At 36.1% G+C, this 23,789-nt stretch overlaps 1 protein-coding gene, 1 long non-coding RNA gene and 1 pseudogene across 2 annotated transcripts; 1 reads left to right on the top strand and 2 right to left on the bottom strand.

Annotated features, from left to right (window-relative positions):
• The first annotated feature begins 1,349 nt into the window (after positions 1–1,349).
• LOC148870311 (uncharacterized) lies at positions 1,350–12,894 on the top strand. Its single transcript, XM_088969962.1, has 8 exons — positions 1,350–1,370; positions 1,976–2,082; positions 2,253–2,415; positions 2,621–2,695; positions 3,437–3,503; positions 4,026–4,041; positions 5,716–5,836; positions 11,063–12,894. The coding sequence occupies exons 1-8, from the start codon at positions 1,350–1,352 to the stop codon at positions 11,483–11,485; spliced, it is 993 nt and encodes a 330-aa protein (XP_088826088.1). The 3' UTR covers positions 11,486–12,894.
• Positions 12,048–13,920, bottom strand: LOC148870310 (GDSL esterase/lipase At4g10955-like; annotated as a pseudogene).
• Positions 13,921–19,860: 5,940 nt separating this feature from the next.
• LOC148870309 (uncharacterized) lies at positions 19,861–22,116 on the bottom strand. The gene is made up of 3 exons (XR_016107963.1): positions 21,728–22,116; positions 20,836–20,893; positions 19,861–20,159 (listed from the first exon to the last, which is right to left on the bottom strand). It is a non-coding gene; the product is annotated as an uncharacterized LOC148870309 (long non-coding RNA).
• Positions 22,117–23,789: the final 1,673 nt, after the last annotated feature.

The raw sequence follows: 23,789 nt of genomic DNA, 5'->3' as shown, positions 1-23,789 counted from the left end.
GAGCTCCTTGGCGGTGAGCTACTTGGTGACGAGCTCCCTGGGGGTGAGCTACTTGGTGACGAGATCCCTAGCAGTGAGCTACCTGGTGACGAGCTCCCTGGTGGTGAGCTACCTTGGTGGACTCGTCGTTTGACCTGCTCCTAGGCGGCCTGTAACTCAGGGGATGGTGGAGCTCCCCAGTGTAGCGCAACCCGACTGCCCTGCATGAGGTGATCTCCTCTCCTTTGTAGGTAGCAGGAGCTAAAGGACCTGCGAGAACTCTATCTTTTCCTCCTCTTTGTAGGCGACGGAAGCTGAGGAACCTGCGAAAACTGAACCAAAGGACCCGGGGGTATTTTCCAGGCGGGGACTTTTCGATGCCTAAGTTAGCATTCTGATTGTAGGGAGCTTGGAGAGAAATGAGAGAGCTAGAGAGCAGGGATTACCCCCATTTTTTCATTCTCTCCCCCTCCTCCTCTTTGGGGGTTGGAGTCCTTATATAGTGGTGTCCTGTCAAATCAGGCGTAACAGCCTCTATCAAGTCAGGCATAACCACCTCTGTCTCTCTGTCACAACTGTTACTGCCATAGCTGAGGTGGCAAGTGCAGGCAGCTGCTGCAGAGTACGACTCTGCCAGTCAAGGGACAGCTCTCAGGGCTAGCAGGCACGGCGCCGCCTGTTGAGAGACATGGGCGCAGGTCTTCGGATCTGTTAGGTACAGTTGTCAGGTAGGAGATCTTCCTGCGATATGCCGAGCTGCCTCTAATTGGCGAGCTACCTATGCCGAACTACCTATAAGTGCTGAGCTGCCCCTAAGTGGCGAGCTCTTTGTAAGATGCCAGGCTGCCTGCGGAGTGGCTAGCTGCCTATGTCGAGCTTCCTATGTCGAGCTGCCTCTAGCTATACCGAGCTCTCCGAACTATGCCGAGCTGCCCGAGCTGCCCAATTGTCAAGAGGCTGCACTTGGTTTGCATGAGGTGCCAGGTGTCACAATTTTACTGGAGGGCCAAATCCGCCAATAATTATTTCTAAAACATAATTAATAATAATTATAATTTAAACTATAAATAGTCAAAAATTATATTTAATTACCAAGAAGTGTTACTTGTTGAAACATCAGGAATTAACATCATTAATTAAATTAAGGAGACTCATATTGCCTCTCTCTCTCTCTTATCAATGTAAACAGAACCTAGTTAAGTGTTGGAATAATCCAAATTAATCTACTTCTCGACAATCCCAATTAATTTACAAATTCACAAATCTAAACCCACAAATGTTATTAATTGACATAGAAAACCAAAAAAAAAAAAAACTAATTAATGAACACATTTTAAGTAGATAGGGTGGGTGGTACTGTGGTAGGCTAGATGCAGAGTCAAGAACACCAGGTAGTTTTATTTTTTCCCTTTCTTGCATGATAAAGAAAAGAAAAAAAAAGAAAAAAAAAAGAAAAAAAAAAAGAAAGGTCGAATAGAAAGGCCCTTTACAAAAAGAGCAAACCTGACCTTGTTTTACTAAGGCTGTTTTTGGTTTGAAGGAAAAGGTAAGGAAAGGAAGGGAAATGTATAGGCTTCCCTACCTTTTCCTTCAATGTTCAAAGGGAAAATTCTTTTCTTTGTTGGGACATTCCATAGAAAAATTCTGTTCGTTCTTATTTTTTAGGCTCTTTTCTTTCCTAGAATATTGCAACCGTAAACAACAAGAAAGAAAGGGACCTAAACTAGATAGGGACATTTACAATTTCTTCTCTAATGCTCTGGTTATATAAGGGAAAAGTTGCATGTTTAAAAATGTGTTGTTAATTTATAACGAAAGCAATTTGTTTTGGTTGAAATTGGGATATTTTGGCTATGAAGAGTATTTCAAATTGATTGACTCTAGTCTTGTAAGTGTCCAGTGGTTTGATCTGGCCTGCCCAAACCTCAAACATTCTTAGATTCTTTTTATAATTGCAAAATTTAACCAGCAAACTACACCATTTTCATGATTCAAGGTTGACAAAGCAGTGGAAGCGACACTTGTTCAACTTCTTGAAACAGGCTTATTGCATGCTGATCCACATCCTGGGAACTTGGGCTACATGGCTACAGGGAAAATTGCGTATGCTCGCCACCTGTCTTTCTATCAGAAAGATAAAACTTTACGTTTTTTTTTTTTTTTTTTTTTTGAGTTGTTTTTGATTTTGATAGCGCTAGGTAACAGTTCTTGTACAAAACCAGGAGTTTTACTTTTTACTTAGTGTTATTTTTTTGGTGTTATTTCTCTGATAGGTTTTTGGATTTTGGTTTCCTTTGTCGGGTGAAAAAGAAACATCAGTTTGCCATGCTTGCATCTATTGTACACATTGTAAATGGGGACTGGTCTGAACTTGTCAATGATCTGACAAAGATGGATGTCACAAGGTCAGGGACTAATCTACGACGTGTTGCCATGGTACTTTTTCTACGGCATTTAGTTTCTCTTCTACTACTTCGTTAATAATTCCTTTCTAGCCTGATGTAGATATTCAATAGCTGGTTAAAAGGAAACTATGATGTGTAGAGGTTTAGAATGTAGTATCTTCTTACTAATTTCCATTTGTGGAATTTTCTTTTCATGAGGTTGTCAGCTAAAACTCTAAGATAAAATTATGATTCAGGATCTACAAGATGCCTTGGGAGAAGTAGAATTTAAAGATGGAATTCCTGATGTCAAATTCAGCAGAGTGACTATTGTATCTTCACAACACTTTTAGCACGCATTTTCTGTCTTTTACCAATGCTTCAATGCCCTAGTTTTTGTGTTTCTTTTTTTTTTTTTTTTTTCTGGGAGGTCCAAACTGCTTAACATTTTTATTAGGAGTTCATATCCACTGAATGTTACATTAAGAAAACTGTGTTCCTTTTCCACTAAGTGATAATATTTGTGATCAAAGCAGAAGTGTATTGGAAGTCATTATCGTACTTCCTCTTTTACTGTTTTTTACCTGTATGTACATCTGGCACCAATTCTGGAGAGCTGGGGTCTCTGATCAAATGCTCTTGATGTTAGTTGTGTTTCTTTGGGTGGTGCAAAAGAAATTGGAAACATTTCAAGATAATTATGTCGGAGGTTGTTATCATCCAGCTGGATGAAGTTTTGACCTAGAAGATCTTGTACCAATTGAATGTTCGCTTCCAGTCCTCATGCATGTGTGTTTGTTAACCACATATATAGTAGAAGGTAGGAATTTATGTATTCTGAAGACCACTTGAAGTATACCATATTTCATATATTTATAATTTAAATACAAAGAACAGTCTTACTGACTGTAGGATTTGTACTTCATACTTCGTTTTCTTTTGATTTATTTTTCATGCACCATTCCTCAACTTCTGTTTATTTGTTCTAGTCTTATGTATGTGCTTCCTCTCGTTCCTTAACCTAATTTGCTTAAAATTATTTTTGAAGGTTCTCAGTAAAATCTGGTCAATAGCACTCAAATATCATTCGTATGCCACCATATTATAGACTTGTTCTGCGCTCTTTAGCATCCTTTGAAGGTATGGTGCTGAATATCATATTTTTCTGGAATTCTCCTGTTTGTTTCATAGCTTGTTTAGTTTGCAAGAATTCTTTTTTTAGGAATTCATCTATTTTAGTCTTGTAAAAATAGAACATATATGTTTTGCAGTCTGTTGTAGTGTGAACTTTTGACTGTGTAGATTATAAAGAAGGTTCGGTACGATACTAAACAAATAAAAGGTCTATAAGATGGTAAGGAAATAAGATATCGAATCCATAGGGCAAACATACAATGTCCTGGTAGGTAGGTTGGATAATTAGTTTCATCAGTACACTTTTTGTTCAATACGTTTGCATAATTTTCTCTGATATACTTTTTTTACTTGGTTTAATTCGATGCCACTCTTGTTCTTGTATTTGGCTTTCCAATCACTAAACCCTTCAGTTAATGCTCTCTCTTCAGGATTGGCCCTAACTGCAGACAAAGATTTCAAGACATTTGAAGCTGCATGCCCCTATGTTGTCCACAAGCTTCTCACTGATAATTCAGCTGAAATGAGGAAAATATTACATTCGGTATGGACCGAGTGCAGATCATATATTAATTAATGTTTTGCTAATAATTATTGGATGATGTTTTCTCTCGCACATTTTCAGAGATATAGTCCTTACTTTTAGTAACATTGATAAGGGTGATTGTGCGGTCTTGATATTTTAAATGGTAATTGCCATCTGTGGACTGAACATCAGTTCAGGTGGTAGACATGTAGAGAGGACTCCAGACCTCCTGCCCACGCCTACCCACAGTACACTACCCCCCATGAATTGGGAACATCTCCCCCTGCATATTACTATGCAGAGGATAAGATGTTCTCCATGTGTGACTGCGATAAATGTGGGCAGAGTTATCATGGGCAGGAGATCTGGACTCTGTAGAGAGAGGACTGAGCATGTTATGGCTCTCACCCAGGAGATCTATTTCAATACAATTTTTTTTTGGGACAACTTTAAGTGTCTGATTTATCATGTTCTTTTGTGCTGGTTGAAATAATTTTCTGAATGATGAATAAGGTATCTATGTCATGTGGCTTTAGTCTCAGCCAATTAGATGAGACTTGAACCCTGAATTTGCATTATATTTACATGTTTATTATTCACTAATGATGATAGATTTACTATATTTGTAAAATACTGGGCCAGTTACGGTTGTTCTTAAATCAATAGATTTCTTTAACTTCGCTGTCTCCAGGTAGTTTTCAACAGAAGGAAGGAATTCCAATGGAAAAAACTGGCACTTTTCTTAAGAGTGGGTTCGACTAGATAAGCTATCTACTGATTATCATTTTTCAGTAGGGATGCTACCCATATTTCTATATTTATCCTGAAGTTTATGTGGCTGTATTTGTTGGTGTTTCCTTCTAGTGGAGTATGTATCAAAAAAAAAAAAAAAAAAGAAGAGGAAAGAAGAAAAAGAAATCCTTCTACTTGAGATTTTTTCTTGCAATACTTTTGCTCACCTACCTTTTTTGGTTTGGTGGTGTTTCTGCAATGTCCATTTGTATGTCTTGTAACAACTAACAAGGACAACCTATTTTCAAAAAGATTGCTGTGTTAGACAAAAAACAACTTAATAGGGCTAATTTATTTATAGTCAGTTCATTTGAATTTGAAACTGAAGAACTGATGTATTTACTGAGTATAATTTGATCAAGGAGATAAACATTAATCAATTTTGCATATTACACCACTGTCCTACTTCCTTTCCAGAAAATGGTATGTCTCAATATTTTTGTGGTTCTCTTTCTGTAGCCATTACCATTGCATAAAGAAGAACATGCATTTTAGTTGCTTAAAGTTCCTGTTTGGTCTCATGATTTTTTTTCTTGATTATTGCTAATGCTATATTTCTAGTGAATTGTGCCTTTATATTGCTTAATAAAATTATTGTATGGAGGTAATTTCATGTCTTCCTCTCAAAGGTTCCAATAATGATGCTCTCCATCTATTGAAACATCACTGTATTGGTGGACAAATAAGACTTTGGTTAGATAAAGAGCTCCCGTGTTTCCTTCAATAAAACAAGAGGGAACTATATATTAGGCATAATTTGCTATCAAAATGTCCTGACAAATTAGTGGCCGATTTGTTTGTATTATTAACTATTGAATGTGATACTTTTGATCGTGTTCTTCCACTAGGTAAGTTTTTGCATTTTTCTTCTCTAAACTTCTCTTTGCTGCATGGGTCCAGGAGATGCCTGCATAGGGTTAAGACTTCTGATGACTGTGGTGTGTTTGATGTTGTAAACGTAGTTCTGAAGCTTTTACCTTCTAAAGATGGAGTTGTTTTGAGAAGACTTCTGATGACTGTGGTGCGTCTCTTTGTTTTTTTTGTTTTTTTTTTTTCCTTTTCCTTTTCCTAATAAATTTATTTCAATTTGGGATATTTGGGGCTCATTGGATTTCTCGGATGAGCCAACCATTTGCATGGTCTGGGCTGTCTCCTTTATACTATGTAGCGAGGGTGGGTGGGCATGAATGAAATCTTCTAAAGATGGAGTTGTATTAAATGTTGCTTCACATTTCCAGAAGTTCGGTGAATCAGTCCCCTCGAATAACAGGTTAAGCCTCTTTTCAATGTTTGTTTCATTCTGATGCAAGTCGTTGTATCTTCCAAAATTAATCAGTTCCAAAGTCTGTCGATACATCTCTCAAGGTGAGTTAATGAGTCTCCGTTCATGTACGTCGGTTCACTTTCAACCGACTCCATCTTCTATATAAATCCCCCTTCTGTACTGCTTCGTATTATCAGTGAAAAACATCAGAATACAACTTCAATCTTTTCTCTCGATCCACTAAGCTCAGTTCAGTTCTCTATCATAATTTTTCTTTTTTTATTTTACCGTTACTATCACCCGCAAACCATCAGTGGTATCAGAGCCCGTTCGATCAATATCTTGGGCGTGAGTTTTTCTAAACAATATGTGTGCAAAAGCCAATCGTTCCACCCTTTCTCTTCCAATCATCAATGGAGAAAACTATGACTTCTTGTCCATCAAAATGAAAACCTATTTTCGGTCGCAAAGTTTATGGAGAATCATTGAGGAAGGATTCTGCATTGCTAAAGACGCCTCTACTCTTTCAGCAAATCAAAAGAAGATCTATGAAGAGAATCAACAAAAGGATTGTCAAGCACTATTCTGCTTACAGCAAGCAATGGCTGAGGAGATATTTCCTCGAATCGTGGGCGCACCAACTGCAAAAGAAGCATGGGATACACTGCAGGAGGAATTTCAAGGATCTATCAAGGTACGCACTGTTAAATTGCAGAAGTTTAGAAGGGATTTTGAAAATCTTAAGATGAAGGATAATGAGATTGCAAAAGATTACTATTCTAGAATAAAAGAAATAGTAAATCAAATGAGAGCCTATGGGGAGACTATTTCTGACAAGAAAATAGTCAAAAAAATTCTAATATCTTGTACGGAGAGATATGATCCAATAATTTCGATGATAGAAGAAACAAAGGATCTAGAAACACTATCACCAACTGAATTGATGGGCTCTCTCGAGACATGAAAATAGGCGTGATAGGCAAAATGAAAATTTGGTTGAAGCTGCCTTTCAGTCTAAAGTTAATCTGCGGTCTCATAAACCAAAAGTTGATGGAAGGAAGTCACAAGGAAAACCAAAAGAAAATAATGACAAGTACTCTTCAAGTGGTATTTGCAAGAAGAGAAACCACTTGGAGAAAAATTGCTGGTTCAAAGGAAAACCACAGTGCCAAAACTGTGGAAAAATTTGACCATATGGAAAAAGTTTGTAGATTCAAGAAAATCCATCAAGCTAATTCTTCAGAAAAGAAAAATGAAGAAAATAATCTCTTTTATGCTTGTCATTCTGCAATAGAAGAGAAAAAGGATACTTGGTATCTTGACAGTAAGTGTAGTAACCACATGACTAAAAATGAAAGTATCTTCCATAGTCTTGATAAAATCAAGACAAAAAGTCAAAATTGGTAATGGCGACTTTATGGAAGCAATCGGCAAAAGCACTATTGTTGTTGACACCAAACAAGGCAAAAAATACATAAATGATGTACTTTTCGTCCCCAATATTGATCAAAATCTACTTAGTGTGGGCCAAATGATAGAAAGATGTTACTTTCTACATTTTGAGGGAAACTCTTGCACAATCTATGACAATCAAGACAAGTCCCTTGAAATTGCATAAACAAAAATGACAGAAAACATATGTTTCCCAATTCAATGGAAAGATGCTAGTTATATAGCAATGCAAGCACAAGTGGACGAATCGTGGCTATGGCATAGAAGATTCGGACACTTTAATCTCCATGGATTAAGGATTCTTTAGCAGAAAAACATGATGCGTGACCTACCAGTTATCAAGGAGTTCAACAATGTCTGTGAAGGGTGTATGCTCGGAAAACAACATCGACACCCCTTCCCATCTGACAAAGCTTGAAGAGCCAAAGTGCCATTGGAGTTAAATCATACAGATGTTTGTGGTCCAATGCGTACTCCATCAAATAATCAAAATAGGTATTTCATCCTCTTCATTGATGATTATACTAGAATGACATGGGTTTATTTCTTGCGAGAAAAATCACAGGTTTTTGATATTTTTAAAAAATTCAAAGCCTGTGTTGAGAAGCAAAGTGGTCACAACATCAAGACCATAAGAAGTGATAGAGGCAAAGAATATATTTCTAATGAATTTAACTAGTTCTGTGAAGATGAAGGCATGGAGCATCAACTTACAGTCGGGTACACTCCAGAATAGAATGGAGTATCCGAAAGAAAAAACAGAACAATTATGGAGACTGCAAGAGCCATGCTCATGGAAAAAGGTCTTTCCAAAATTTTCTGAGTAGAGGCAGTAAGCATCGCTGTCTATTTGCTCAACAGATGTCCTACTAAAACTGTGCAAGATAGGACACCAATTGAAGTTTGGAGTGGGCAAAAGCCATCAGCAAAACAACTCAGAGTTTTCGGATGCATATGCTACACACATGTCCCACAAGAGAAAAGAGGCAAACTAGATGAGAAGACTGAGAAAAGAATTTTCTTAGGCTATAGCATTCAATCAAAAGGCTATCGAGTCTATGGCTTAAGGAAAGAAAAACTCATAATCAGTCGAGACATAAGCTTTGACGAGGATGCTGCATACAATTGGGAAACAAAAGAAGTTGAAAGAAAGACTATCAACTTGCCTCTATTACCAAGTCAAAGAATTGAATAAGATCATGATCAAATCAGTTTGCCAATACAATCGGAACCGGAACAAGCTTCACAGTCTACTCTGGACTCACCACCAAGGCGAACTAAATCCTTAACAGAAATATATGAAACATGCAATTTGATGATCATAGAACCAGAAAGCTTTGAAGAAGCTTTTAAGGAAGAAAATTGGAGAAAAACTATGGATGAAGAAATAAAAATGATTGAAAAAAATGAGACTTGGGAATTTGTGAATCGTCCACAAGAAAAAGACACTATTGGAGTTAAGTTGGTCTACAAGACAAAACTTAACTCAGATGACTCAATCTAGAAGCTTAAAGCAAGGCTAGTTGCCAAAGGATACTCACAACAATACGGTATCGACTACAATGAGACTTTTGCTCCAGTTGCTTGCCTTGACACAATCAGGGCATTGATAGCATTTGTTGTACAAAAGAAATGGAAAATTTTTCAACTTGATGTGAAATCTGCATTCCTCAATGGCTATCTTAAGGAGGAAATCTATGTAGAGCAACCTCAAGGGTTCGTGGTGCAAGGACAAGAAGACAAAGTTCTCAGATTAAAGAATGCATTATATGGCTTAAAACAAGCTCCACGAGCTTGGTACAACAGAATTGACAATTACTTCTTGGAGCAAGGATTCAGGAGGAGCAATAGTGAGCCAACACTCTACATCAAAACTCAAGATACAAATGACACTCTCATTGTTTCTCTATATATTGTTGATCTTATTTATACTAGAAATAATAAGAAGATGGTCAAGAAATTCAAAGAATACATGATGAAGACTTTTGAGATGACTGATTTAGGCATTATGCACTACTTTCTTGGAATTGAAATAACTCAAGAAGAAGAAGGGACATTCATCTCACAAAAGAAGTATACAGAAATTCTTTTGAAGAAATTCAAAATGGAGGGGTGCAAAACAGTCTCCACTCCATTAGACAACACTAAAGCATTCAAAAGGGAAGATGGCTCACCAAAGGCAAATGAATCACAATTTTGAAGTATGATTGAAAGTCTTCTCTATTTAACTGCTACAAGACCAGACATCATGTATGCAGTTAGTCTACTATTAAGATTCATGCAAAACCCAAGTCAAGTTCATCATGGAGCAGCTAAAAGAATACTAAGGTATTTGCAAGGAACAAAGAACTATGAAATTTTTGGTACAAAGTCACACATGACTCTAAGCTCATTGGCTACACCAACAGTGATTGGGTAGGTTCGGTAGATGACATGAAAAGTACATCTGGTTATGCTTTCACACTTGGATCAGGGATATTTTCTTGGGCTTCAAAGAAGCAAACAACTGTTGCCAAATCATCAACTGAAGCAGAATATATTGCAGCAGCAATAACAACGAGCCAGGCTATATGGCTCAAAAGGATATTTGATGACATGGGAGAACCACAAGTTGGTGCTACTGAAATCTACTGTGATAGCAAATCTGCTATTGCAATGGCAAAGAATCCCATATTTCACAGCAAAACCAAACATATTGACATCAAGTATCACTTTATCAGAGAAGTAGAAGGAAACAAAAAAATAGAGCTTAAACATTGCAAAATTGAAGAACAGTTATCTGACATATTAACAAAGGCTCTACCAAAAGGAAAGTTCGAATTGTTATGAGACATGAATGGAGTTGCTGAAATGTGCACCAAGGAGGAGTATTAAATGTTGCTTCACATTTCCAGAAGTTCGGTGAATCAGTCCCCTCGAATAACAGTAAAGTTAAGCATCTTTTCAATGTTTGTTTCATTCCGATGCAAGTTGTTGTATCTTCTAAAATCAATCAGTTCCAAAGTTTGTCGATACCTTTCCCAAGTTGAGTTAATGAGTCTTCGTTCATGTACGTCGGTTCACTTTCAACCGATTCCATCTTCTATATAAATCCCCCTTCTGTACTGCTTCGTATTATTAGAGAAAAACATCAGAATACAACTTCAATTTTTTCTCTCGATCCACTAAGCTCAGTTCAGTTTTCTCTATCCTAATTTTTTTTTTATTATTTTACTGTTACTATCATCTGCAAACCATCAAGTTGTTTTGAGAAGACTTCTGATGACTGTGGTGCGTCTCTTTGTTTTTTTTTTTCCCTTTTCCTTTTCCTAATAAATTTATTTCAATGTGGGATATCTGGGGCTCATTGGATTTCTCGGATGAGCCAACCATTTGCATGGTCTGGGCTGTCTCCTTCATACTATGTAGCCAGGGTGGGTGGGCATGAATGAAATCTATTGATGTTGCTTCTCCTCTAGAACAACCATATAAATTTTCATACATTGCCACATTGGATGCTTAAAACTTTCTAACCATCCTATCAAAAACCAGGATGGAGGTTCATTAATCCGAGTTATGGTTTCCAAGGAGGCAGTTTTCTTCCGCCAGCAGGTCAGTAGGGCTCTTGCAGATCTTCTCTATCAATGGATGGTTAAAGCTCTTGGACAAGATGAACTCCGAAGCAAATATGGTTCTTGCGTTAGATCATCAGGTGGACCCCACAGACAAGTTGGGGAATCTTCTGTACTATCCATGCTTATCTGCGATTATCAATCTTTAATCAGAGATCGTCGGCTGAAAGTGATCTTTTACAAACAACTCCAGTCTGTAAGAACTGATGCCATGTTGATGCTCAGGCTCTGCTGGGATTCTTTTGTGATTATTATATCGGCTTCAGTTTTGTCTTGTCATCGGATTTTAGTTTCCTGGTTGGAAACCTTAATGGAATCCTGTTATTCACTCCAAGGCAATTAGCCATGAGAAGGTAGTGTTAGAGCCTCTAGTATGTACATGTTGCACGAAATCTTTGGCTGCTTGCTTCTTCTGAAAAGTAAGTATTTCCATGAATTGATACTTGCTCCATCTGTTTGGACATTACAAGAGTAGAAAATAATTAAGGCTGCATTTGGCATTCCTTATTTTAAAGATTAATCTCCTTTTTGCAGTTAAAAAGTCAATGTTTATAGGAACATTTTAACACGAGATAAGTCCTTGAAATAAAGAATGCCAAATGCAGCCTAGGTATCGAGCTCATGACGTTCATCAGAAGTCGTTTTCCATGGGTACATCTACCTCCTACTTGTTTTATGCTTAATTACGTCCTCAATCCTCTGGACACGCTTTGTTACATGTCAACAATGCACGTTTTCTTGTAAACAATGCCAAACAAATTGGAGAATGTTGTTTTTAATTGCCCGTGCTTTAAATTGGTATCTTATCTAAAAACTAATTTTCATTTGTGGTCTTACTAAATGTCTTTTTTTATTCTTTTCCTCTAATATCATGAGAGGCACGTTTCCCATCTTCATGAAATAAGCTAGTGGTGGTTTTGATGGTTTCTCCTGATTTCTGTTTCATAAATAACCCAATTCTGGAATAAAGCATGTGCCACAGTTTTACATTTCAAATGCAAATTCGGCCTCCACCATTAGTGAATCCCTTGAGCACGTTTATAATCTGATGATGGGCTCCAGTTAATGGTCAGATTGGCTGATTGAAGAAGGTGCAGTGGCTCTGCTTACTTCCCAATTACATGCATGAATAGGCCCCCAACAGAGTTTTGAGTGACCAGTTTCTCAATGCAGACAAGGCAAGAAATGGATCTTCTGATGGAGATTTTTTATTGTAACCCTTCACAGGCTCACAGCCCTAGAAAGTCCTGCAGTGATCAAGCTGCTTGCGATGGGGATCCCATGCTTCACTTTTTCGAAGAATAGTGGATTGATTGGAAATGATTTAAGAAAAGTACCAACGACAGTAACTGTGTCTTGGACTGCTTTCATTGCAATCTAAAATCGAGAGGTAGAGTGAAGTTCATTCTGGATGCAGGCTTGCTAATGGTATCACGGAAAGCAACAACATATCTTGGAGAACCCTGGGTTGAGTGGCCATAGTAGCAGAACTGGGGTTTGAATTCATATATAGCGCAAAAGATGCAGAAATCTACATTGTCCACAAGTGGGCAAATCAAGCATGCATGCAAATCTTGTTCACATCAATGCAAGACTTAGATAATTGTGGTTATTATTAGGAATGTGTAGTTAGCTGTGTGGTCTTCTCCAACAGAGGAATTTATGTCCTTTATTATTGAAATCTTTTGATCAATTAGCAAGACCTTTGCATAATTAAATCCAATAATCATTTTTCTCAGGCTTTGAGACAAACTGTGGTGAAATGTAACCAAGGTCAATGTGCAGACAAGTCTAAGAAGCAACATCAACGGAAAACCCCACATACATCATTTAATTAACAGAGACAAATGGAGCTGGACCTTCGACCTCTACAGTTTAGGGGTGAGAATTCAGTTTATTTGGTTAAAAATCGAACTGAAAAAATTGAAATTTTAAAAATTGAACTGTAAAAATACAAACTGAACTGAAATTAAAATTTAGAAAAATCAAAATAACCGAAACTGAAATTTTTTGTTTAGTTTTTCGTTATTTCAGTTAAAATCGAATTTTAATAATATATACTCTATTATATATTATAATATATAATATATATTATGAAATCAAATTTCAGTATATTATATATTAATATATAAATATATAATATATATTACATATAATAATAAAAAGTTTGATTAATTCGATTAACCGAAATTTTAATTCCAAAAACCAAAAACAAAAACTGAAATAACAAAAACTAAAAAAACCGAACCAATTTAACCAAAAACCAAAAAAACCAAACTCAAAAATTCCGATTCGGTTATTCCGTTAAAAAATCGAATAATGCTCACCCCTACTACACTTGTCTCAAAGGATGATGAAGATTCAATGGATATCATCATTGCCAGCAGAGGTGGAAGCAACAACTAAAGAAATAAAAATAAATATTTGGTATAAGAATGTACAGATAGCATTAGAAAATGTAAAATAACTTGAAGAAATAAAAATAGCCATTACCTTTAATATCATCAGGCCCCTTAACAGGCCCAGCTTTCTTCTCAAACTCATCCACCAAGCCTTGGACTGTCTTATCAATCCATCTCTTGACTGAGATAGGGTTTGCACCAGAAGTAGCACTCAATCAGCCTGATAGTTCCACATACATGCAAGAACTGATGTTGTTGACCCATCACCAGCAGTACAGTCATTAGTTATAATTGCAACTATCAACCCATAATTAATAATGTCAATACAGAGATCATCCGTAGGCTCTAAATCTCCAATAGTTATAACATCCAACATTTTAGTTATGCCATTAAAGTTTGTTTCAATCACTACTAAAAGAAGCTTAGGATGCATCTGGATATCACCTTTAATAAATCTTGAATAACATCAAGAAAATGAGCATTGATACAAATTTCTATTAACATTAATTGCAAGTATGAAAAAAGAATTAGACACGGACTCAATGACCAATTTGTTGTGAAAGGCATTTGATGCTTCTTATGCTCTATTCCTACTCTAAATAAATACAACTTCAACCTTATGCTTTCCATTAAGGAACTGCTCTCACTGAATTTTTAGGTTAAAACCGAGTTTCATTAATATATCAATACATACATATATAATAAATTATATATTTTAGTATATGTACTATACTATATAAATAATAAAGTTTGGTTAATTCAGTTTTTTTCCATTAACTGAAATTCCAAACCTGAAAACATATACAACATATAGAAATTTGCTTTTCCTCAAGTAATTCTTCCATAATCTAAAGCTAGATTTAGGTTTGTCCAAAGTGGATCTAATATAATTTGAGTTCATCAACTTGTCCCAAATGCTTTTTGTTTGGGTCATGGTCGAGCTGGCTCCAAACGTCATGTGGTTGCTCAATCACCTGGCCACGTTAGCACCGCACCGCCTCTATGGCCTATCTCGATTCCACAACCACGTCAGCGCTGTGCTACCTTCGTGGCCCCCACCTTATCCCCCTAGTCACGACGACTTCACGTCATGCAAATAAGCATGACCAAGATAGGAGAGCGGATGGGAACAACCCCGCTGGGGATCAAAACTTATCTCGAAAACCTCGGTGGCTAACCTCACCCTGGTGACCCCAAAAGCCTCATTCGATAAGGACACGGATCTTTGGCTATAAAAAGGTACCTCCCACTCAAGGTAGATGGTTCCAACTTCTAGCCCTCATAGTGTTCTACTGCTCGGACCAACATTGTTCTCCAACTGCTTGGCCTGATTCTCTATTTCCCTCTACTGACTTGAACATCAAAGTGTCTACCCAGAGATAATTCTTTGGGCCTCTGACATTTTCTTGGTTTCAGATCTCATTGCACGGTTTCGTCCTTCCACCCAGGCTCTGTCTAATTGGCAATGACTATTTGACTGTAACCCCAGCTCCTGCACTACCTTGGATATCACTTTTGTTTGAAAATTCTTTGAGTTTATCAACTTTAACCAGGCTTTAAATCTGAAAGTTCTCTTGATATAAAAAAGAGATCTTATGCGAGCCTCCTTAAGTGGGATTGCAAATTTTTTGCCAGCTAACCCACTTAAGGAGCAGTCACACTCAACGTATAAAATTATGAATAACTAAGCTCTACAGGACATGCTTGATTAGAGTAACCTTACCTCCGAATCTCCAATTGTCAAAACTCAAAAGTTTGGCTTTCAAACCTTCAATTCTAGCTTTGATCTTTTGAATGATAGGCTCAAAGCAACAATCCTCAAGTTTTTCCTTCCCATAGGCACACGAAGATGAGTGAATGGCAACTGTTTATGAGAAAACCCTGTAACATTTTTTATCATGTTAATTTTGGTGGTGGGCATTTTACTATAACAATGAAGCATGATTTCTCCTTATTGACCAATTGGCCTGATTTATGCAATTCAAATCTTGTTTATCAAGCACTAGTAGAATGACCCGTGCGATGTACAGGATATTTGAACCAAGACTCAAATAAATTAAGAAAATCTCAACAAACTACCATGTGCATGAAAGGACCATGGCTGCTATATTTGTAGGTAATTCCAATAAGCAAAATCCTTGCAAAAGAACTTTTGTGAACCATGTGAATGTTCAGATTGTATATGCAAAATAAAAAGAAAATGAACCATGTGTATGTTTATTCAAAGCATTTGGCACAGTTCTAAGCTTAACTTTCAAAATTCAGTTTTTATGATATTTTAGTTCGTTCTAATTGAAAGGATACAAACAACAGTTCTAACATGTTATAACGAAAAAAGTACAAAATAAGAAAAAAAAAAACCATGAACCTTACTCATGCAGAGGTAATATCTTAATGCAAAAAATTAAGAAGCGCCCACTAGCAATTATGGCAATGATAACAATAATTGCCTTAGCAAGCTGCCAATCCAAGAGTTTCTACTATGTCTTGAAAACCAATCTGTACACAGAAGACAACATTGTCCCACAAATACCACAAAATAATCAGAAGATGCTTACCATTAAAATGAAGATGTGTCATAAAAATCATAAAGATATTATTATGTACCTAAAAGTTGAAAAGAATTATAAGATGCCATACAAAATGGAAACCAGGGATTGGACCATGACATTAGAAAAAAAAAGGAAAAAATCCAAGGAATGGAAGTAAATTTATCAACATAATGGAAGATTTGATAAATGGAACTATGCAGTTTAGGTATTCAAAAGATAAATAGAAGAAAAGTGTAATTAATTGTGATGCCAACCGAAATGAACAAAGAGTAAAAAGATAATATCTTCACGATACCCGAGGTCTTGATTAGATAAATAGAGCATCTTTGGTGTTATCTAATATTTGAACAAGTTCAACACTTTTGATGTTAACATGGAAAAACGTCTCTTAATATTGTAGGGGCATTATAGCATCCTCTCTCGGAATGGAACACATTCTATGCTTATCTTTTAGCCTAAAACCATATCATTGGATGACACTTCTTTTTCTGGATTTGAGTGGGGAGAAAATTGGTCAATGAGATTTTGATTCCCATTGATAAAAAAATTCATGTTCTTTTTTCAGATTTATGTGGGGGTTATAGAAAGTCTATTTTTCTGGGTATCAATTACCCGGGTAACTAACACCCATCTTCTTGATGAGTAAATAACTTTCCCACTTAGGGGAAAAGTTGCCAAAACTTGAATGGGACAAAATTACCCTTTTTAATATAGGATTTTTATGACTAAAATGGTTATTGCCTTATTTACATGGGAAATAAAAGAGTATGGGTAAATGCACTTACTCGGGTAAGTCTTTCCTAGAAAATACTTGGGTAAATACATTTACTCGAATAACTTACTGAAAAGCAAATGGAGCCTTTAGAGAAAGGATCTTTAATCCCATGCTAAACCAAGATACAAGGTTCAACAGAAGATTTTTTTCTATATTATAAATATTCAACTTATTGTCTTGTATCAATCCCCGAAGTCATAAGTTTTAATCCAACGATTGTAACTTGAAAAGCACAACCTTGGTTAGTCATGTATACCTTATATTTACTCCATATCCATTTTGGGCTATTACCAAAAAATAAAGAAGAAAAAGAAGAAGAAGGAGAAATTGGGCACTTCAACTCAACTTTTAGGCTAAATTCCATGACTAAGAAATGGTTTAGTGATTTATAGGAACAAGGTTTGATAATTCTAATTGAGTTCAAGTCATGTGACCTCGTTATAATCTTTTCAAGAAAATTATGTTTCACAACTTTGTCCAGAACTTTAACTGGTTCAAGATTCCTGGGTCACGCAGACAACTTGACTCAATCTTAATCACAACTATTGGGGGTTAGCTACACAAATCCTCTCATGCCATCGTGCTCCATCAAGAGCCACGTTTTCTGTCAAATAACAAGTCCTTAACATTTTATGATTTATCTTCATATTGTATATTTGTACCATACTTAATATCTTAGATCTATGGGTTTTGTATTAGATTCAGGTAAATACATAATTGGGCTGTTTAGGTTCAATATGTCTTGGGGATTAAACAGTTTTATTCTATCATATCATCAATGAATTTTAGTTATTGGGGGATGGGAGAAAGGGTTCAATTTCTCTGAAGAGCTAAGCTTTTCCAAGTAGGTTGGTTTGCTGATTTTTCAGATTTTTCACCTAGTGCATGTATTGCAACAATAGAAGTTCAAGATCGATAAACATATCATGCTTGTTTCTTTCTGTATTTTACATATATATTGCCTGTATTGGTTGATTGGGCCCTGCATTTGATCAAATAAATCATTGGATGATACTCTTGTAATAGATTTGCAGCAATGTTTGAGAAGCTTTACAAGAACATACATGATAAATAAAACATGAATTTACCGGGTAATGCTTGAAGCCAATGGGTTTGATTCGTCCTACCCAACCAACAATTGTTGAAGTGTGTTGTAACAATGTTAACGGCTATTGATTTGTGTTAATTGACCACTAATGGAGTACAAAACAAGACTAAGAACATTTTGCATTTCATCTTTGCCAAGTGTCAAAAAAGTGCTAACATGTTTATGCAGTTCAGATCTTTTCCTTGCTGGAAAGTCTGTTTAAAAGGAACAGAGAAATAACGAGGACATGTTAAAAAGGAATTAGGGGTGTTTTAAAAGGGTAATCCTGGAAATCGAAAATCAGGGTGTGTTGACCATTTATCCCTTTTTCATTTTTATAAATGGGTAAGACATTGCATTTTAAAAAATAAATAGTAAATAATGGTACATCATTTTCAAGGCATAATTTGACACCTACCAAAATTTTAAAAAATCAAGGGAGTGTTCTTCCATGTGAATTGTTTTTCTCGTTGCGGTTACAAAAACAAATTAAACCATCTATTTTGATGACAATTTGGTACCAAAACTGAGATAAAAATGTAATCTAGAATTTCTGGTTTAAGAATCATCTTTCCATATAATGATCTCTCATCATCTTTCATAAATCATTTAATATTTGTACTCAAAAATTTGTTTTCATTTTAAAAACCATCATTTTGATGATTTCAAATATATGAATTGATTCTTTTTTGAAAATAAAAGACACTGATGATCCCTGGTAGATGTTCAAACTGAGAAGTAAGAAGAAAAAAAAAAAAAAAAAAGAAAAAAGAAATATCTGCCTCTTTCTGGTTTTAGGTTAAATTAGACCCATTTTATACTGATCCTGATTCCCTAAATATAGCTCCGGATTGAAAACTATGGGGCCCAAACAAAACATGACTTATTGACTTATTGCTTTTTTAATGAATAAGTTATTAAGGCGGTTGTAAGCACTTACACAAGCTGAAATTGGGTTGATTGCTATATATGTTAATATCTTGAAATATTATATTATATAATTATTTAGGGGTGGATGTTCTACAGTATGATTGCTTTTGCCTTCATTTTTTTTGAAATTATCACATCAGTATGTGAGAAAACGAAAACATTCTTTTGAATGGTGTTTTTGCTTTTCAAAGCAAAAACAAGATGGTTTTGTTTCAAAGAACAGTACGTGTCTAAAACTATCAAAATAGTGGTTTTAAAACAAAAGCAAATTTTATGGTATATATAATTTATGAAATATCATATTAAATAACCAAATATAAAACATGCTATCTAAATTAAAAATTCAATAATACATTTTTTTGTTTTAGCTTCGGAAGCATAAAACACATACAACTAAGAATAAATGTTTTGCTTTAATAATCAAGTTGTTTTCAAACTAGCTGGTTTTGTTTTGCTCTGACATACTTTGTCCAATAACAAGTTTGCTTTTCCTCAAGTAATTTTAAGATTTCGTTTTCTTGCAGCTTTTGATTCTCTTTATCTCTCTGAAAGCGCTTAGACTAATTCATTCAACTCAGAACTTTTTTTACTCTATTTATTTCCGTCAATCCTGATAGGCACGATTGGAATTAATTTTAGTGAAAAGTCTCTGGTTACAATGACATCATGACCAATGCTTTGTTATGTAAAGAAAATTTTTTATTCTATTAAATTAGGTAGGGGTGCAACTCGGGTTTGTCCAATTAGCATTTTATACACTGCTTTGGCCTTGGGCCTAGGGCTGTCAATGGGATCCGATACAATACAAATCCAATCCATTTAAATGTAAATGGACAGGGTTGGATCCAATCCAATCCAATCCCAACTGAATGAAATATCAAAATTTATATAAAACCCCAGAAAATATAAAAAATTACAAAAATATTAAAAACTTCACAAAAATAATTAAAATGAAGAAACTCTGAAACCTTGGAATCAAAACTTCTTCAAAAAATGTTTCCTTAAATCCATTCTTTCTAGTTTCTACACATCAACAACCTTGTAAATGTAACTTGTTTTAATACAAATGAATATATCAAGGATCTAAACATAGATTTTCATAACTACAAGTGGAGATACTTTGCCTGTCAAATAGTTACAATTTACAATTTTAGAAGTTGAGTTATTCAAGCAGAATCATGCATATTGACCATAGACTATCAAGCTTCTTGATGTTAGCAAGAAGCTTTTTTTCCTGCAAAATTTCGCCATATATGCTCCGTCAACTAGACCTATAAAATACCAAAACGATAGCTTGTGAGAATGTTAACCAATAATAAGTGTTCAGGTAATGGATTTGCGCTCTTCATAGAAAGCGTCATAGATGTGTACACAGGAAACCCGTGACAGCTAAAAGATCTTTTTCAGTATTTACATTCTTCACAGCAATGGCTGGTTCCCTGCTGATCTCTAAAGTAATTAATAATATCCAATAACTTCAAAAGGAGCATTCTTCATTCAAATTGCAACACAAAAGGAATCTCTTACAATTAATAATCTTATAAATTAGAAGATATTATCCATAACATTGTATGTCTAATATAGATGTGAGAATCACTAGCCACCTTTTGCTTGCACAGATTCACTATAAGGATGTGATTTTGTTTTGTCTGTGAGTTCAATGGGTTGCCCAGAAACTATGTTTTGGGTTGGCAAGTTTAATCATGGTAGAGGAACTTAGTTTATCTATACATCCCATAACTTCAAGCTAAAGAAGGTTAGAAATTATAGATCTCAAGTCTAAAATAAAACTGTGTCATGCTTAAAAAGCACCCTACCCCAAGCAAAGCATTCAGCTGTGTGTTGAATACCCTATCTTCAATACCCAAAGCTCTATGAGAAGTGGGTATTAGTGAAGCAATTATTCCAGCAGTTAAACCAACTTGCAAAAGAATAAACAAAGGGTACCTTAAGATGATGGCAGCTTCAACTTGCACTTCATGTCAAAAAACAAAAACCTTAACTGCTGCAAAATCATTAAATCAGCAGTTAAGGAAGTCCATGAACAACTTTAGACTAATGAAGCAAAATAGCATGCATAAGGAGTACTTATTTCTTCAAGTTATGCATTTCCTAACAAGCCTGGCGTATTACAGGATTTACTTATGAATTTCAAAGTCAAATAACCAATGACTTTTTCTTTTTCAAGATCATCTAACCCTGTCCTATCAAAGTCAAAGATGCTTGGTGGCTGGGAGGTCTTAGTAATTAGGCTAGAAAAGTGGCATGGAACACCATCCGCTACTGTTACAAACACAAATGCGATCTATTGACCATGAAAAGGCTTGCACCCAAGAAAAACAGCATAACGGCTGTGGCTGCCACAACAAATTTTGCCAGATTCGGTGAACCAGTGTCTGAGAACTAGTTTGATTTCTCCTCCATAGATGGCAGACTTTTGAAACTCGGTGTCCGAGAAAAATGGAGGCTCCACCGTTGTTGGTGCCGCACCAGTTTCTGGGAATTATGGAGGATCACATCGAAGAAATGCTGAAATCTGAAACTTGACTGCTCTAAGTTAACCATGAAAATAATACTGCAAACAATGAAAAGCACTGAGAAAACGTGGTCAAATTTTCTTGGGAAATTTTGAGTTTCATACTCGTTCTCAAATTAGAATGGGCATCACTGGTTATAGACATTTAATCTCATCCGCATAGGTAATTTGGGATTAATTAGAAGTTGGTTCCCATAACGCCTCTCAGTCGGATGTTTTGTAATATTTATAATTAATTAAGATACTAAACCAGTTATAATGTAATATGTAGAAAAAAAAAATTGAAAAGGGCAGTTAACTCACCACACCATATTATCACAGAACTCGGAAGTCCGATCTACTATTGGGGACAGAAACCGTGCATAACCATTGGATCACGAAGGAAGAACTAATGGAGAGTAAAGATTCTACAGCAATGATGACTTATCAATCTCAAAATGACACAAGGCTCCAATCTACTGGTTGCGAAGTGTGAACCTAGTTCTATTAAGATACTTCATCAAGTTGAAGAGCAGATCAGCAGACTCCACATATTTCTCAATTGCAGATCAGCAAACTTGAAATTCCAAGTTTCATTGAGAATGGGAATTTCAATTGAAACTTGAGTTTTGGGAGAAATGGCAGTCCAAGTTAGCCATGGGATTAGGGGGGAAGAAAAGGGAGGGGAGAAGGTAGAGCTCTAGGTTGAGGGCAATGAATAGGTTGCAGGAAGGATATTTTAGGGTTTTTAAAAACCAGTCACATGATATCACATGTGAATGAAGTGTGACGGAAAGTTAACGGCAATGGAGATTTTAGACAATTGTTAGAAAAAATATGGGTACTTTAAGATAATATGTAAACAATAAGAGTAGAATTAGTCAATTAACTAAACTATAAGGAAGTTTGAACCTTTCTTGTGATCCAATGAAACACAATTACACAAACAATTTTTTTATTAATAATGGAAGGGTTACACAAACACTTTTTTTATGAATAATGGAAGGGTTACACACTTTTTTTATTAATAATGGAAGGGGCTACACAAGACAGGGGTACCACGTCCCCACAGATCACCAAACACAATTACATTAAGACTGTAAGGAAGAGCTCTTGGATTGAAGGTTGAAGAGGCATCCCCAAACTTCTGTGCTTCCTGGACTAACCAGTCAAAGAGTGACCTTGTTATCTTCTTGATTCCTTCTTAGTGTAATTCAGAGCACAGAGAGAAGCCTCACGTAGTCCTCTGTTTTGCAACATATACAAGTCCAAGGTCAAGCGCCTTGTTAGGATTGAGGTTACCCGCTCCCATGGCTAGACTGGTGGATTTCTCATCATCTATAAGTTCCATGATGGGTTTGAGAGTATTGAGTGAATCTGTTGTGGTCATCATGGCAGATCGAATGGCCGTTGGGCTCAGGATGGACTTCTTTCAGAAGTGCTGCCACTCCTACCACAGGAGGACAATCCATGGAGGTTCCGTCTATGATGTTGAAGTTGCTAAACAACTTTGTTGATCCTTCGTTCACCACAGGACTTAATGGAGGTCAAGATGCAAGAACAAAGGAGCCAGGAGCTATGAGGTCAGGCTTTAGAACATGGAGGCAAATTGCAGACGATCCTCTAGAGCTGTAAATAGCAACTCTGGATGTTGGCTTTGTTCCAATACGTGTATTAGGAAATTTTGGAGTTGCTCTTGGATCATGGCTTTCATTCAGGTACTTCAGGATTGCTTGACCTTCTGGGTGACCCATGAGAACGGCTGGAAATGAGAAGTGGAGGTAAGGTTCTGTGTATAAGATGATAGCTCCAGCTACTCCTGCGTTGTGAACATTGGGGATTTGTAGATCAATGTTGTGATCTGCTAAATTCACTGTTGTATCTATTCATGCATTCACAGACGACGATCTTGTGACCAACATTACTCAAATCCTGCACACACTCGCCTATGAAGTCGAGGGGGTACTCGGATCAGCGATGAACCTCCATACAAAGATGCACCTGCAATTGAAACACCATAGCCACTTTACTGCTTGATATCAATCTGCATGGAACAATGTCTGATGAATTGCCAGAAATTGTGGAGACATCTACAAACAATGAACCTCAAAAGAAAATGTACAACTTAGTCAGCATTCTTCATGGAAAACTTGAAGGACTTGCATTGTCTGTTTAACTTACAGTCATAATTAGTTCATCCAATGCATTGATTAGCCAGATCATAAACAAAATAAAAATTATCTCTTAGAACAAGGTCTGTAGGGAAAAAAAAAAAAAAAAAAAAAAAACTAGCAGGACTAATATCTAGTATCTATTAATATCAGTATCATGTATTGTCTGCACAACTATGGTTAAGCATGTTCAGATACCTGGTGTCATAGGCTGC

Source organism: Nelumbo lutea, chromosome 2, assembly GCF_056320005.1.
Source record: "Nelumbo lutea isolate HS-2025 chromosome 2, American lotus-T2T, whole genome shotgun sequence".
NCBI lineage: Eukaryota > Viridiplantae > Streptophyta > Magnoliopsida > Proteales > Nelumbonaceae > Nelumbo > Nelumbo lutea.
Note: the sequence above shows the minus strand (reverse complement) of the source record. Positions and strands in the feature narration are given on the sequence as shown.

Coding starts and splice junctions, on each gene's coding strand:
- LOC148870311 (XM_088969962.1), top strand. CDS start 1,350: ATGCAGAGTCAAGAACACCAG. Junction 2,083..2,252: donor ATGGCTACAGGGAAAATTGC/GTATGCTCGCCA, acceptor TTTCTCTGATAG/GTTTTTGGATTTTGGTTTCC. Junction 2,416..2,620: donor ATCTACGACGTGTTGCCATG/GTACTTTTTCTA, acceptor ATTATGATTCAG/GATCTACAAGATGCCTTGGG.